Source organism: Dermochelys coriacea, chromosome 4 (assembly GCF_009764565.3).
Source record: "Dermochelys coriacea isolate rDerCor1 chromosome 4, rDerCor1.pri.v4, whole genome shotgun sequence".
NCBI classification, from domain to species: domain Eukaryota; kingdom Metazoa; phylum Chordata; order Testudines; family Dermochelyidae; genus Dermochelys; species Dermochelys coriacea.
In genome coordinates, this window is record NC_050071.1 from 144,450,301 (window position 1) to 144,467,617 (window position 17,317).

The 17,317-nt window shown below is 52.7% G+C and overlaps 1 protein-coding gene across 1 annotated transcript; it reads left to right on the forward strand.

Annotated features, from left to right (window-relative positions):
- The first annotated feature begins 12,925 nt into the window (after positions 1 to 12,925).
- Positions 12,926 to 13,978, forward strand: LOC119855113 (G-protein coupled receptor 151 protein-like). Its single transcript, XM_038400556.1, has one exon. It carries the CDS (start codon positions 12,926 to 12,928, stop codon positions 13,976 to 13,978), a length of 1,053 nt encoding a protein of 350 aa, XP_038256484.1.
- The last annotated feature ends 3,339 nt before the right edge of the window (positions 13,979 to 17,317 follow it).

A 17,317-nucleotide genomic window follows, 5' to 3' on the forward strand; every position in this document is an offset into this window, starting at 1 on the left:
TGATGGTGCTTTAATGCAGGGTAGTGCCGGATCCTTCTCTCTGCCTTCCTTGTTCAGTGTTTATATGAGCCTACCAGGGGGGTCAGTAAGGAGACATGAGGGACTGCCTCTGTAGCAATGGGGTATGTCCCTTGTGGCCCATCCTGCTCATGCAGTGCAATGGATGACCCCCTTCCATTGCATGAGCAGGATGGGCTGTAAGGTGGATGCATCGCTGACTGCATATGGGAGCTTCCTGCCTGTGCCTTCTCCACGTAAGTCTAAGGAGAAGGCGGCTCCATATTTGTTTGCAAAAAGAACACGAGGACTTGTGGCACCTTAGAGACCAACCCATTTATTTGAGCATAGTCTCTAAGGTGCTACAAGTCCTCCTGTTCTTTTTGCGGATACAGACGAACACAGCAGCTCCTCTGAAACCTGTCATATTTTTTCTGTGTTCCAACAGGAGGCGCTGGTCTGAGTGGCCTCTTCAAAATGACGCAGGAGGCTCAGAGGGTCTGGAAAGAATTTAGGAGCAAGCCTCTAGCCAGTTCTGCTGAACACGTGCAAAGGGTGATTTTCAGTGGCTTATAAAATCTGGCTTTACCTGCATGGAGATAACAAAAGGCACTTCCTTGACCGTAGGACCAGCCACCCGCCACAGAGCAAGTTCTTGCTCCAAACCTCTGTGGCTCTGAAGTTAAATGTAGAGGGGCCAGTCTCAGAGCCACCGCATGCCCATCCCTGGGCTTGCATACACTCTGGATTAAAAAGAGGCAGGATGAGGCCGGAGTATGGGTGGGTCGGATCAAAGCACCATCGTCAGCATGCAAAGGAGGAGCATAGCTAGACCTGCCCCTCTTCGACCTTCCTCCTGCTTCTTGGGGGCCACATATCAGCACCCCAATGCTGTTGTGGTCTCCCCTGCATGTTGCCCCCCCACCTCTGCCCCCACATCAGCTCTTTTTACCAGGCAATTAAATGCCCAATGTTCTGCCCCAGGGCTGGGCAGGATCAAACCCTTTAGCACTTGCAGCTCGCGAGAGCCCTGCTCCAAGGGTGGAACCCTAGCCACTGCCCCATTACCTAGCCACGCACCCCATCTCCATTCACTCCCACTGCGACGGACAGGATCACAGCACAGCGGCCAGAGATAAACGTGATGCTCCACACAGGATTACCCCTCCCTCCATCCCCATGCAGGTGTTGTGGTTTACATCGTTACACGTCCCCCTGGATTATGTCCTCGGAGAGAGGTATACGCACCTGGCAAAGTGCCAGCCCAATACAAACACACTAATTCCATAGACTGACAATATCAAGGGATTATTTCATAAATAACTGCTGATAATGCAGCCTGCACACGTTAGGGCCCAATCCTGGCAGATGCCAAGCATCTGCCCATCAGGGTACTTCTGAGGGAAGCTAAGGGTGCCCAGCACTGAGCAAGAAGTGCTGAAAGCCTGCCAGGATTGGATCCTTACTTTGCACTAGGCTCCAGTGATGGGCATCTCCAGTCCGATGACCCATTTCTATCTCCTTAGAAGACCATTGCTGTCAGGGCCTAGTAGGTGGAACCCAGAACGGCCTCCAGACTAAAGCCCTCGGCACATGGAGGTTGCTGTGGCGAGACAGGCGCTCACAGCTTTGGAACTCTGTTAGGTTAGGGAGGGCGTGATTACGCATTTGGGCCCAGATCCTCAGCTGGTGTCAATTGACCTAACTCCACAGACTTTAATGGAACGTGGTCAGTTTCCACCAGCAGAGGATCTGACTCCGTTATCGTATCTACCTAGCTCCGCTTACCCGAACGGCCTGGGGGACATTCAGAAGTTTCAGATGACTTGGGATAAATGGAAGCGCTGTTTTACAGACAACGGCTAGACAAATCCACTGCTGGTGATTAATGCTAACGTGCACTAAGGCTAATTGAGAAGCTATTGGTGGATGATGGACTAACACAGGGCTATGGGGGCGGGGGGCGTGCACTGGACACGTCGACATTGCAGGGCTCCAGCTAGTAGGCTAGCAATAGTCGAATGGCCATTGTGGCTCGCCAAGCCCTGGGTCTCAGTTTCGGTGGCTAGGCTGAGTTTGTGCCAGAGCTGCAGTGTTTAGCACACTCGCTCCCAGCTGCAGTGTAGGCATGCCCATCGGATAACTAGGGTGTCTGGATAAAGGGAGTTTGGATAACTAGATCTATACTGTGTTTTGCACCAGTCATCATGGGAGGTGATTGGTAGTGACTTTGTTACATGGTATTGCTGTGGTGGCAATAGGCGGGGGTGGGGTTCAAATTGGAACCCTCTGAGTTTAGGATGGAGGAGTCAGATGACAGACCATCCCCCATGAATGGCCCCTTCTCTCTGGGGGGAGGGGGAACCCTGCCCCCACCTTGGCCTGGAGCAGTCAAGAGCTGTTGGGGCCCATTGCAAAATGCACGTGCTAGCTCGGGCTGTGGCGAGGGAGGATGGGGGTGCAGGAAAGTTGGTATTTTCAAGGCATGCGGATATTTATTTTACTTATTTAAGATTTTAATCTGTTTCTCCAGGGCTGACAACCAAGGGCCGGATTGGTCATTTCATGCTGACCTGAGAGGAAAGATGGTCTCGTGGTTAAGGCTCTGGGCTAGGGCCAGGAGACTTTGGGTCCTGCTCTCACCTCCATCACAGACTCCATGTGTGACATTGGTCAAGTTGCTTAATCTCTCTGTGCCTCAGTTTCCTATAAACAGCGATGTTAACAATGCTTCCATCCTCCTACCCTTTGTCTGTTTATGTGGACAGTAAACCTTACAGGGTAAGAAAGATCTGTGTGTTTGTGCGCACTGAGCCCAGCACAATGGGGCCTCCAGCTGCTACCCTAATACATCTACTAAATCCTACTGCTGCAAAAGCAGCTACAGTCTATGTGAAATAAACCATGAGAACCAGGTATAGCACAGCTGCAACCAGCAATGAGCCCAAGGCAGCAGATTCAGAGGGAACGTGGCAGGGATCACACCAATCCACAGAGTCACAAAACGAACGTGTCAGGTCACATGTGCCTCATGGGAACATCCAGAACCTCCATGTTCATCCATATATTATGATTGTGTGGTATCCAATGCAAAGTTTGTCATGTCGGGTGTCTTCGGAAGGCTCATGGTGCACTGAGCATGGTTGTTATAGTGATGTTATAGGTTATAATTTCATGTATATAGTTATGAGGCTGAAAATGTGTCCTCATGGCTTAAAACAAGCCCAGGCAAAAACTCTCCAAGAACAGAGGGGCAGTTCACACCTCATCAGGACATGTATGGGACAAACCCAGCCCAGCCTCACAGGAACAAAGGACAGTGGCCTAGGCAGCAACAAAGGATCTGTTGGACTCTCGAGTGCGTCACCCCCATTCCTTTGGTCAGTCAGGGACTATGATGAGGTAATGCTCACCTGACTTTGAAGGGGGGGCACAGCCTAGAGGGAAGAAGGAACATGATAAAAGGGAGAGATGTTTGCCATTCTCCTCCTCTCTCTTCTACCTCCATCTACAGACATCATCACCAAGTGCTGATCAAAGGGGAGAGCCTGGCTGAAGGGCAACCAGCCACCCTGTGGTGAGAAGCATCTAAGTTTGTAAGAAGAAAAGGAGTACTTGTGGCACCTTAGAGACTAACAAATTTATTAGAGCATAAGCTTTCGTGAGCTACAGCTCACTTCATCGGATGCATTTGGTGGAAAAAACAGAGGAGAGATTGATATACACACACAGAGAACATGAAACAATGGGTTTATCATACACACTGTAAGGAGAGTGATCACTTAAGATAAGCCATCACCAGCAGCAGGGGGGGGAAAGGAGGAAAACCTTTCATGGTGACAAGCAAGGTAGGCTAATTCCAGCAGTTAACAAGAATATCAGAGGAACAGTGGGGGGTGGGGTGGGGGGGAGAAATACCATGGGGAAATAGTTTTACTTTGTGTAATGACTCATCCATTCCCAGTCTCTATTCAAGCCTAAGTTAATTGTATCCAGTTTGCAAATTAATTCCAATTCAGCAGTCTCTCATTGGAGTCTGTTTTGAAGCTTTTTTGTTGAAGGATAGCCACTCTTAGGTCTGTAATCGAGTGACCAGAGAGATTGAAGTGTTCTCCAACTGGTTTTTGAATGTTATAATTCTTGACGTCTGATTTGTGTCCATTCATTCTTTTACGTAGAGACTGTCCAGTTTGGCCAATGTACATGGCAGAGGGGCATTGCTGGCACATGATGGCCTATATCACATTGGTAGATGCTCAGGTGAACGAGCCTCTGATAGTGTGGCTGATGTGATTAGGCCCTATGATGGTATCCCCTGAATAGATATGTGGACAGAGTTGGCAACGGGCTTTGTTGCAAGGATAGGTTCCTGGGTTAGTGGTTCTGTTGTGTGGTGTGTGGTTGCTGGTGAGTATTTGCTTCAGATTGGGGGGCTGTCTGTAAGCAAGGACTGGCCTGTCTCCCAAGATCTGTGAGAGTGATGGGTCGTCCTTCAGGATAGGTTGTAGATCTTTGATGATGCGTTGGCGAGGTTTTAGTTGGGGGCCTAAGGTGATGGCTAGTGGCGTTCTGTTATTTTCTTTGTTGGGCCTGTCCTGTAGTAAGTGACTTCTGGGTACTCTTCTGGCTCTGTCAATCTGTTTCTTCACTTCAGCAGGTGGGTATTGTAGTTGTAGGAATGCATGATAGAGGTGTTTGTCTCTGTCTGTCTAACCTGGTGGCTGAACTTTGTGACTTTGTCCTCACCTCTAACTATTTCACATTTGGGGACAATGTATACCTCCAAATCAGCGGCACTGTGATGGGTACCCGCATGGCCCCACAGTATGCCAACATTTTTATGGCTGACTTAGAACAACGCTTCCTCAGCTCTCGTCCCCTAATGCCCCTACTCTACTTGCGCTACATTGATGACATCTTCATCATCTGGACCCATGGAAAAGAAGCTCTTGAGGAATTCCACCATGATTTCAACAATTTCCATCCCACCATCAACCTCAGCCTGGACCAGTCCACACAAGAGATCCACTTCCTGGACACTACGGTGCTAAGAAGCGATGGTCACATAAACACCACCCTATATCGGAAACCTACTGACCACTATTCCTACCTACATGCCTCTAGCTTTCATCCAGATCATACCACTCGATCCATTGTCTACAGCCAAGCTCTACGATATAACCGCATTTGCTCCAACCCCTCAGACAGAGACAAACACCTACAAGATCTCTATCATGCATTCCTACAACTACAATACCCACCTGCTGAAGTGAAGAAACAGATTGACAGAGCCAGAAGAGTACCCAGAAGTCACCTACTACAGGACAGGCCCAACAAAGAAAATAACAGAACGCCACTAGCCATCACCTTCAGCCCCCCAACTAAAACCTCTCCAACGCATCATCAAGGATCTACAACCTATCCTGAAGGACAACCCATCACTCTCACAGATCTTGGGAGACAGGCCAGTCCTTGCTTACAGACAGCCCCCCAATCTGAAGCAAATACTCACCAGCAACCACACACCACACAACAGAACCACTAACCCAGGAACCTATCCTTGCAACAAAGCCCGTTGCCAACTCTGTCCACATATCTATTCAGGGGATACCATCATAGGGCCTAATCACATCAGCCACACTATCAGAGGCTCGTTCACCTGAGCATCTACCAATGTGATATAGGCCATCATGTGCCAGCAATGCCCCTCTGCCATGTACATTGGCCAAACTGGACAGTCTCTACGTAAAAGAATGAATGGACACAAATCAGACGTCAAGAATTATAACATTCAAAAACCAGTTGGAGAACACTTCAATCTCTCTGGTCACTCGATTACAGACCTAAGAGTGGCTATCCTTCAACAAAAAAGCTTCAAAAACAGACTCCAATGAGAGACTGCTGAATTGGAATTAATTTGCAAACTGGATACAATTAACTTAGGCTTGAATAGAGACTGGGAATGGATGAGTCATTACACAAAGTAAAACTATTTCCCCATGGTATTTCTCCCCCCCACCCCACCCCCCACTGTTCCTCTGATATTCTTGTTAACTGCTGGAATTAGCCTACCTTGCTTGTCACCATGAAAGGTTTTCCTCCTTTCCCCCCCCTGCTGCTGGTGATGGCTTATCTTAAGTGATCACTCTCCTTACAGTGTGTATGATAAACCCATTGTTTCATGTTCTCTGTGTGTGTATATCAATCTCTCCTCTGTTTTTTCCACCAAATGCATCCGATGAAGTGAGCTGTAGCTCACGAAAGCTTATGCTCTAATAAATTTGTTAGTCTCTAAGGTGCCACAAGTACTCCTTTTCTTTTTGCGAATACAGACTAACATGGCTGCTACTCTGAAACCTATGTTTGTAAGGGCACTGAAAGTGTTCAGATCAGCTTAGAATGCGTTTTGCTTTTATTTCATTTGACCAAATCTGACTTGTTATGCTTTGACTTATAATCACTTAAAATCTATCTTTGTAGTTAATAAATGTGTTTGTTTATTCTACCTGAAGCAGTGTGTTTGGTTTGAAGCGTGTCAGAGACTCCCCTTGGGATAACAAGCCTGATACATATCAATTACTTTGTTAAATTGACAAACTCATATAAGCTTGCGGAGTCCAGCGGGCAGAACTGGACCCTGCAAGAAGGAGGTTCCCAGGGTTGTTTCTGGGACTGGTTAGTGGCTAGTGTCATTCGGTTGCAAGTAGCTGGGAGCAGCTTACATGCCAGAGGCTGTGCGTGAACGGCCCAGGAGTGGGGGTTCTCACAGCAGAGCAGGGTTAGGCTGACTCCCAGAGTCAAGGACTGGAGGGAACTAGCAGATCACCAGTCCAGATAACACCAGAGGGGAACATCACAACTTCCATAGTGTTTCACACTAGAGGGGGATAGCATTAGCTTGGATTGACAGATGGGGAAACTGGAGGGAAGTGAAATGACTTTTGCAGCACCCTGGGTCAGTGGAAAAATCAAAACATGGAGCCCTGATGTTAGAGGGCTTTCCCTTCACCCCCTCCCCTGGTTCTTGTACCTGGAAGGGCCCTGATTCTTCCATATCCACTTATCCAAAAATACAGTTATCCCAACTTGCAAGGACCAGCAACTGCTATCATGAGAGCCCACCATACCCCCTCCAAGCAGCCACATGGACTGTTGGAGAGGGGGACTTACCTGGCTGCCACTTACCTGTCCAGCGTGGTGCACCCAAGTCACAGCACCAAGAAGTTAGAGGGCTCTCCCTTCACCCCCTCCACTGGTTCTTGTCACGCAGACAGAAAGCAGAAGACCAGAAGTCCAAAGTGCAGACAATGCGATGTTTATTGGGGTTAGTTCCAAGCAAACATGTCCATAGCTCTACATGCTGGCAGAGTCTGGTTCTCAATGTTCTGTTCCGAGCTGTGACACCACAGAGGCTTTACCTTGTATCCCCCTGCCCAGCTCTTGTTAGACCTGCAATAGAGGTTTTTTTTACAGGATGGGGAGCAGGCAGATACCAGACACAGTGTTGGTATATAATACTTTAAATGCTTTTTATTGATTACAAAACAAACCTTACTTACTTTACATTTACACCCCAAACATACTATATCCGAGTTTAAAGGTTAGAATGGTTTTGATGGCCAGTCCAGATTTTTTTTATTATAAGATGTGGGGAGCCGGCAAAAACCACATTGATAGTCACACGGGGCTTTGGATTAATAAACGACTTTGATTTGCAGAAATTATAGGTAACCATTTATAGTTAATTTTGTTGCGTTATTGTTTTTTTGCCTTTGTTTACTAGGCCTTTTACCCACACAATTCCAAAGAGACAATCCTGGGCGGGCTGCCATGATCCAAGGCGTGCCATTTCCTCCAATTCTTATACAATTTTATATCAGTCCAGCTGGTGTTGTTTCCTTTTCTGCTGATTCTCCATATTTTTCTCAAAATGTGTCAAGATTGTTTTTACACAAATAGTTCTAATCATTCTTAACCTTAAGTTCTTGTTTAGGTTGCCGACTTAAAATGCACATATTCATGTCAAGCATGCGTCATTCATACGAGGCCTCAATGACCTATAACATATTACATGAATATATGAATCACAATGTATATATATATATATCCCAACACTCTGACACCACAGAGCCTTTGCCTCATATCCCCATTTCCAGCTCTGATGCTGCAGAGCCTTGCCTGTGTCCCTATTCCTCATTCCCCATTCCCAACTCCCCATTCCCTATTCCCAATTTCCCCTCCTTAGCAGGCCCAAATATACCTGCAGTGCATGCCCCCTAGTCACACCCCTTACAATTTATGGGCATGTTCCCTTTTGGAGGGTCATGAGTCGAGGGTCTTCATCCCACCTCTTTTGTATCCCATGGGAGGGGTAAGGAGTGAGGCTGTGTTTTGGCCAAGGCCAGGCTTTTCTTTGGCTTTTTGTGTTTCTTATGCCTCCCACTCCATCCCCCCTTCTCCCTCCTAACTGGTTGCTTGACCTTGGCTTGAGAGAGGAGCCAGGCAGTCTTTCAGTGAGTGCTTGTATATTACACTCCCACCATGCCCTATAACACTTTAACTGCTCTATCCCTTATCTCTTCTCATTGTATTAACAAACCCATCTGGCTAGGGAGAAGCAACACACACCATGTCTTTTGTTCTTTGTTCACACATATGTATAAGATATAAGAGTAACAAAAAGTCAAGCCCAGAATTCTATCTCAGGCTGACGAACATGCCTATATGCTAACACCTGACTCCTAGTCCCCTGATTGAATCAATAGATCGTGCTCCCCCGGAGCTATAAACAGCTCAGGGCCCCAACTCCCCGTGCCCCTGCTCCAACCATTAGCACCTTATGCCTCCCTGAGTAATCTGATTAGTAGCAGAAGGTTCATGGCTACTAGTCTTGACACTTAGCCAAAGCAATTCTCCAGTGGTGCCAGGCTTAATTTCAAGGACTCCTGGGCCTGATCCTGCCATTGGACCCAGGCAGAGATCCTGTGGTAGCCGATAGGATAGTTAGAACATGATTTAACATCGTTTAGATTTTTTTTTAAAAAAAAAAGGAGAAACCAGGTTTCTGGGCCTAAGTTTAGAGGAGTCTGGGAAACTGAAGGTTTCAGAGTAGCAGCCGTGTTAGTCTGCATTCTCAAAAAGAAAAGGAGTACTTGTGGCACCTTAGAGACTAACAAATTTATTAGAGCATAAGCTTTCGTGAGCTACAGCTCACTTCATCGGATGCATCCGAAAGCTCATGAAAGGTTATGCTCAAATAAATTTGTTAGTCTCTAAGGTGCCACAAGTCCTCCATTTCTTTTTGGGAATTGAAGTTTCTGGTGCAGAGTTAGTGTGATGGGAAAGTAAAAGGTAGCACGGCCTTGACCCAGGTTACGTTGCCATTCTGTTCTGGTTAGAACTGCTTTGAGTGAGGTTTTCAATGGGCGTTTTAGGAATTGTGAATGTTTCATTAAAGTGCTACCTGTATTGCTAGTAGGGGTTGGACATTAATGAGGGTGTTAATTGACATAGGGGATAATGCAAAGAGCCAATAAGGAGATGGAGGAAATAGAATTTGAATAAGGAGCCGCCTTAATGTTAATTCCTATGATTGCAATAGGTTAGAAAAGGCCCAGAGCGGCTCAAATTTCAGAAGAGCTCCATGCAGCAGCGGGTTCCCGGATGGAGGCTGGTCCTCACGCCGCCTGTGGGCAGATCATCCACCCACGGGCCACAACTGCTGTTGTGAGTGTGGCTCTCCGCCTGGCTGAGAACAATCAGCCCCCCCGGGACACTGGGTTTCCTACCAGAGTCTGGGCATTGGGCCTGTGGAGCACAGTGAACCCATGAACCCTGCTGTGGGTCGCCTCCGTCCCATCCAGGCGGGAGGGAAATGAACAGACGCGTCAAAGCGCATTGGGGTTTTGGCCTGACGAGTCGCTCTCCTCCAGGCGGCTACTCGCTCTTCCCTTGCCCTTTGCCCGTCTCCCCTGCTCTCCCCAAGCATGTCCCTCTCTTGCTTCCTGGCTGAGAGCCCCGCTGGGGCCAGCTGCCAGCTGGGAGGGATGCTACAGAAACAGCGCCATGAACTGGGCACTGATGATCAGTCTCCTTTGGGAGTTGCTGCTGTTCGGGTGTGAACAATAATCCTGCCCTGCGCGCTGTCACTCGGTTGGGGTAACCCACCCTGCCGGTGCAGCTAGGCCGATGGAGGAATTCTTCCGGCCACTGCCTTTCATGGGGGTGGATTTACGAGAGCAAGGGGGAAAGCCCTTGTCACCTTTTGTCTCTGTATTAGTGTCTACACAGCACAACTGCAGCTGGAGTGCTTGCCGTGTGGACACACCACAGAGCGAGACGGTCCCTGCCCAGAAGAGTTCCTAGCAGACCAGACAGGGAGAGCCCCGGGGTTCGGTTCCTTCTTCATTACTTGTGGCCCATGGGCCCTGGGCCAGTCACTTAATCTCTCTGTGCCTGGGGATAGAGCCATGGCCCGGACCACTTGCATGGGTGCCCTGAGAGGTTTTTGACGAACTGTTTTCGGTCCCAAGTCTCCAGTTTTGTGAAAATCGAAATGTTTTGCAGCAGCATGTAGATTTGGGTGCCGCTGTTACCATGTCAGTTCCTGTGGCCAGCATGGTCCTGCATCATATTTCCTAAAAGGTGAACATCAAACCACAAGAAACCTCCAGGATCAAAATGAAGCAATAGGAGGGGTCTGAACTGAAGTTTTCTCAGTATTCTTGTTCCAAGGGACACTTTGAAATTTCAGCTCTTTTGTTCCCCTTTGAAATATTTTTTTTTTAATTTCAAAATGTCCACTATTCATCCAGCTTTAGTTCTGAAGTGTTCCTATTCTAGAGCCATGGGGCGAGAAAGACACACGGGTGGGAAACTGAGGCACTGGCTGACGGGCAGGGAATTCACAGCTGAGGCCAGAACTGCCTGCCGCTCGCCAGAGCCCCAGTCAGGTGCTTTACCCACAAGCCTACCCTTTCCATGCGGTCCTGCACCTGAAATCTCCATCTGCCTCTTCTGGACCGAGCCGGGGGTGGTTTCTGTCTCCGAGCTGGGGGAGTTTGTCTCAGAATTCCGGACCCAGGAGAGAGATCCTCAGCCCATGCCTGGCTGATCTGGGGGACTGGTCTCCCTTCCCTCTTTGAGCTTATTTGCAGCTGCACCTTTCAAGTCCAAGCCCAGCCGCCCTCCGGCTGGTTCCGGCTAGTTTAACCGGTCGATTCGCTTGTGCGGTCACTAATGATTGCCAAAAAGAAAGGAGGACTTGTGGCACACTTAGAGACTAACAAATTTATTTGAGCATAAGCTTTCGTGATGCATCCGATGAAGTGAGCTGTAGCTCAGGAAAGCTTATGCCCTCAATTTATTTGCTAGTCTCTAAGGTGCCACCAGTCCTCCTTTCTTTTTTGCGAATATAGACTAACACGGCTGCTCCTCTGAAACTAATGCTTGCTACGCCCTTTCCGCCTAAAATAGCAGCAGAGCCTCCTGAAAGACTAAAAACTCCTGGCTCCCCCCGCTGACCCCAGAAGCGGCGTGGCAAAGAAATGACCCGAGCCCGATCGCGGGCTGAGTTTTCTGGGGGTTTCTTCTGTGGCAAAGGCAGACTTAAAATGCACGACTAGAAACGCTGCCGCCGCCGTGCTGGTTAAACGGCCGCTGCCCCAGCAGCTAGTGCAGCCCAAACCGTGACGGTTAATGCTCGGATAAGCCGCTGGCCGAGCTGGCTCAGACGCCTCCGGCCCCGATCCCGGCCTCGCTCCACGAGCTGCCGGCCTGGGAGACGGTCCGGAAACATTATTACAAAGAAAACAAACGCAGGTGCCTCTCTCTTGAAAGCAATGAGCCGCTGGCACCACGTACCGAGGCTCTGGTGGATTCTCCCTCGCGGCGGGGTGTTTTCTAAAGCGCTGCGGTAGGAATGATTTGGGGGCAGGTCCTCCAGGCCCGGTCCCCAGAAGGGCCGAGGGGATTCTCTCTCTACGATCCCTTCCGGCCTGGAATCTGCATTGTGTTGATTTCTCCGCTTCCCCCGGGGGTCGGACACCTGGAGTGGGTCTGATCTCGCCGGGGGAAGCAGGAATTACCCCCGATGCCCGGCCTGCAGGCAGAGCTGGGGCTGTGGACTAAACGCGCTCGCGGGATTCACCGGCCCCTGTGGAATGCAAGAGGCGCTGAGCTCCAGGTCCCCTTTCACCACAACGGGGAGAGGAGTGAGGGGTGCAGGGGGGACCCCGCCTCCCCGCAGACAGCTGTCGACCAGAGCGATCACCAATGTCAAACCAGTTTCGCATCTCTAGCTAAGGGGTGATCGCCAGGGTGCAGGGGGACGCCGGGGAGGGATTTCGGTGAGTCCAATGGGTGTGAAGTCAGCTGCGCATTAACGCCGACGGCTCCCGCCCCCGCCAGTCCGTGCTGGTATCCGAGCCGCTCTCCCGCTGACTGCAGGGCGGGGGCTGGTTATCCGGGGGGGCGGGGGGCGGCGGGCGGCCCTGACGTGGGAGTTGATGTCAGCGCGGTGCCATATAGCCGGGCGGGCTCCGGGCTGGCAGGTCCCATTTCAGCACCCACGCCTCGGGGAGCAGCTCCCGGCGCCGCTACCCCGCGGAGTTCCCGCTCTCCAGCCAGCTCGCAGCCGGGACCCAGCCGCTAGGGAGCCAGCGTGGGCTGCCCGCGCCCCGCCAGCCGATGTGGAGGTAGCGGGCGGCCTGGGCCCCAGCTGGCTCCGGGACCCTCCGTCTCTCGGCTCCAGCGCAGAGGCGGGGGCCCGCCCGAGAACCGACGCACGTTGTTACATGCCTGGCCGGGCTTCCGGCTCCCACGGGCAGCCGGACCCCAGATCGCTGCGCCACCAGCCGCCCCGCGGAGCCCCGACGCCCCTGCCCGCCTCTTCGCGGCGCAGAGACCCGCTGCCCGCCGGCCAGGGGCCATGAACAGCTCCCAGCCCGTCCCCTGGCCCGGCGCGGGGCTGGACGGGACCCTGGCGCTGCCCCTGGTGCTGGCCGCCTTGGGCCTGGCGGGCCTGGCGGGCAACCTGCTGCTGCTGGCGGTGCTGGGCCGGGAGCTGCGGCGGGGCCAGGGCTCGCCGCCCCTCGCCGGGCTGCTCCACCTCTGCAGCGCCGACCTGCTGCTCCTGCTCCTTTGCGCCCCGCTGCGCCTGGCCGCCGCCGGCCGCCGCGCCTGGCCGCTGGGCGGGCCGCTGTGCCGGGGCAGCGACTGGCTGCTGCACGCCGCGCTGCTGGCCAAGTGCTTCGCCCTGGCGGCCGTCGGGCGAGCCCGCCTGCAGCAGCTCGCCGGCCCGGCCCCCGGCCCGCACGCCCTGCCCGGGCCCCGGCCACTGCTCCTGCCGCTGCTGCTGCTCTGGCCGCCGGCCCTGGGCCTGCCGCTGCCCCTGCTGCTCTTCAGCCGGCTGGAGCCCGGCCCCGACGGGCCGCGCTGCCTCTTCCAGCCGCCCCCGGGCGCCGCCGGCTTCATGCGGGTCTTCGACGCCGCCTACCCGCTGCTGGCCCTGCTGCTGCCGGCCGCCTTCACCGGCGGCTGCTACTGGAGAGCCCAGCGCGCCCGCGGGCCGCCCGGGCAGCGCCCGCCCCCGCCCGGCCCGGCCACCCGCCTGCTGCTCGGCCTCTCGCTGCTCTTCCACGCCGCCTGGCTGCCCGCGTGGGCGCTGTGGCTGTGGGGCCGGCGGGGCGGGGCGCGGCTGCCCCCGGCGGCGCTGGCGGGGCTGGCCCAAGCCGCGCTCTTCCTCCCCGGCGCGCTGGGCCCCGCGGTGCTGCTGGCGGCCTGCCCGGAGTTCCGGGCCGGGCTGCGGGCGCTGGCCCGGCGGGGGGGGCCCGGGGCTGCGGAGCGCACCCAGGCGCTGCAGGAGGTGCCGGCGGCGGAGAAGGAGCTTCCCGACGTGCAGCACTTCTGGCAGCACCGCGGGAACACGGCGGCGGGGGAGGAGAGCGACCCGGTGCCCTGGGAGCACCAGGGCACCCCCTGAGCGGCTGGGGCCGCCCGCCCGGCCTCGCCCCGGCGGGCTTTCCTGCGCCCCGCGGCCTGGGGCCGGATGGCAGCGATTCGCCCGGCCCCGGCACGGCCGTGGCATCTCTGCATTGCTTGTGCACACCGGGACTGGGGGCGGGAGCTGGGGCAGGGGGCTGGGGGGGCAGCAGCTGTTCGCCCAGCCTGCCCTGGCGGCGCCAGCAAAACCCGCCGCGCGCAGCCTTCTGCCTCCGCAGATGTTGGCAGCTGGAGCTGTCCAGATGCGCCTCCCCCCCCCCCAATGATTCCCAGCGGCAGGAGCTTGTGTGGCTCCATCACCAAGACCCACCCCGCCCCCGGGCTCTGTCGATCCCCAGCCAGTGGGTGTGTGCCCCGGGCTAGGGCTGCTCGGATCCCGGGCTCTGTCCCCTGCAGCTTGGTTTCTAAACTGGGGACTGGGGCTTCACCCAGTGTGTGTATGTGTGTAAAGCCGGGGGAGGGGCGGTGTCTAAACCCATTTGGATGTTGCGAAGCGTGATCTGCCTTCGCCGCCCGCCGGCATCCGAGCGCTTTGCTCTCCCGGGAAGACGCTGAGCGAGGAAGGGGCCCGGAGCTCTGCGGGCAGCTGGCGGGGGAGCTGGGTGGGAAGGTTCCTTGGTGACCAAGGCGATCCCTTGAGAATAAAGGGAATTAAAGGGGCGCGCCGGGGATTTCTTGTTACTTGAGTGTGACCCCCCAATGGCTGGGGGCTGAATATGCCAGAGAGAGAGAGAGAGAGACGAGAAGGTGCTAAAGCGAAGGCTCTGGCTCCCTGCGGACTGGCTGCTGGGCTTTACCATTCCGTGGTGGAAACAAGCCAACGCAAAGGTGTCCGTGGACAGCAGCCAAATGTACCGATCCTGGCTTTGCGTCCGGGTGTGTGAACCCTGAAGACACAGCTCAGCTCTTCAAAGCAGGACTTGGACCAAGATCTGCCCAAGTGAAATCAGCCCGGAAATAAGGCGTCCGTTTGTAACCCGTGTGTGCTTGAGAGAGAGAGATGAACCAGCGGAACAATTTCCCAAGGGGGGCGGGGGATTCTCCAGCACTGGGAACTTTAAAATCAAGATGGGCTGTTCTTCTAACAGCTCCGCTCCAGGGACAGTTTGGGGGCTTGCGGTATCCAGGGGGTCAGACTACATGATCAGGATGGGCCCTTCTGGCCTTGGGATCGACGCCGAGGGATTTTGGGTGGCTCCGTTTTGGGAATCAACCCCAAATCAAGACACTTGAAGGGGTCTGAGCGTTCCACATTTCCGGAGCACCTTCTCTTTGACAAGCCAGCCCCCGGCAGGGTCTACACTAGGATAAACGCTGTTTTAAAGAAAGGTGGCTAACACGTTAAAAAAAACCCTGGGGTAGTCAGGACAAGTTATATTTTCACATGGATTAGCTGGTCAAGGTGAACCCTAGTGGGCACTTCGGGGTTCCCCTCAATCAGCTAACACATGTTCAAGTACACCTTGCTCTGTCTACACTAGCGCCCCCCCCCCCAAAGTCTTTCTGGAGCATTTCCTAATCTGTCCTATTAGTAGTGTCGCTATTTGGAATTCATAACTATTCTCGGTGACTGAGCCAAGCAAACAATGCTGGCGTGTGGATGTTTTCATTAACTATCCCACATTGGTGTTCACGACTCAAGAATGGGCTAGGGGTAAAATACCTGAATTCAGCTGGATCAGGCAGCCCAGATTCAAAGCTTTGTGTATCCGTGAATGTCAAAGGTTTCATATACAATCATAGTAAACTGAAGATGTCATAGTTGCAAAATCTGTACAATCTTTCCACCGGGATATGACCAGTTCCATATATATCTATGTATTTCATTGATTTTAGTGGGTGTTAGGTGCATAAGTACTTTTGAGGATCTGGGCCTTAGTCTCTGGGCCTCAGTTTCCCTACGTGACTTATTTAAGGGGGCCTGTGAGGGAGCTGGAGACTGAACCCAAATCTCCTGAGTCCCAGTGTCTTAGGCACATGACCAACCTTCTCATAATTGGAGTCTTTCATATTGCTCTAGAGTGCTCTCCCTCTGGCCTCAGTTAATTCTACACTTGGGGATAAGGAAGAGAATAAGACCTGGATAACTCCTGAGTGTCAGTGAATTTGTCCCTCTCGTTCCAGTGCAAGCTTCTGGAAAGCAGAACTGGGGACCCGATGAGGACCTGCAATGCAGCCTCCTGGTCTCCCCGCAAGCTGTACCCTTCGGCCTGTTGCAGCCTGTGAAGCTTCAGAGCATGTCGCCTCTTAGAGTCTGTGAATCCAAATCGATAAGCTAAGTTTAAATGATACACGATAAACTAAGCTACAATAAAGCTTTACAATCTTTTAAGTTGTTTTGATTCTTCGTCCGCCGTTGTCGGGTAGCAAAGAGGCCTGTGTGGTGTTTTGTTTGCCATGCATAAATGCTATCAGAGTTCATAATAATACTTAACACTTACGCAGGGCTTGTCACCTGCAGATCTCACAGCAATTCACAGAGGTGAATAAGCAATACTAACCCAGTGTTGGAGATGGGGAAACTGAGGCATGGAGCAGTGAGGTGACGAGTAAAGGGCAAGGCTGGAAAGAGAACCCCCCTCCTGGTTCCTCACCCAGTGCTCTGTCCACTGGACCATGCCTTTGGGGTAGGAGCCTGACAGAGCCAGCTTGCGGCCCCTAAGTCCTTGCTTTGGCTTCTGCTCCATAAAGAGGTTTAGCTTGTTCATCTCCTTGGTCTGTAGTTATGACGGGAACAAAATGGATGCTTTTAGGGTGCTTCCCCTGGGAAAGCAGATCCTTGCACTGCCTCAGCCTAGGAAATTCAGGGATTAATTTCTATTGTGTAACTTTTCTGCTGCTGGCAGGGTGGAGCTGTCTGAGTTCCTGGAAGTCTGAGAGCAGTGCTGGCCGGAGCAGTGGGTGTCTTTTGGGGACCAGCCCAACGCTCTTCACACACACCCCAAATCCCCACAGACTTCACCAGGAGTTTGGGTGCCCAAGGGATGCAGCGCTGGATCTGCTCTCAGGCTCCGAGGGAGCTGTCCTACTGAGAAGCCCCCTCCCCATTCTTGAACCCCATAATCTCGGGACTCTGCTCATTTGTACATTTAGATTTGCCTAGAAATTCATGAGGACTGGTCTACACTCCAAGTGTATCATTATAACTAAAGACGGGATATTATACTGACTGTAAATTAGCATGTGTGTGAATACTTGTGAAGAGGCTGGCCATCTCCTAAGCACCTCCTAAGTGGCCTGAGGTCACTGTGCAGGTGGCCTGCCTCAGTTTCCCCACTTTTCAGGGCTTTCTCAGTCAAATGACCACAATACACTCTTG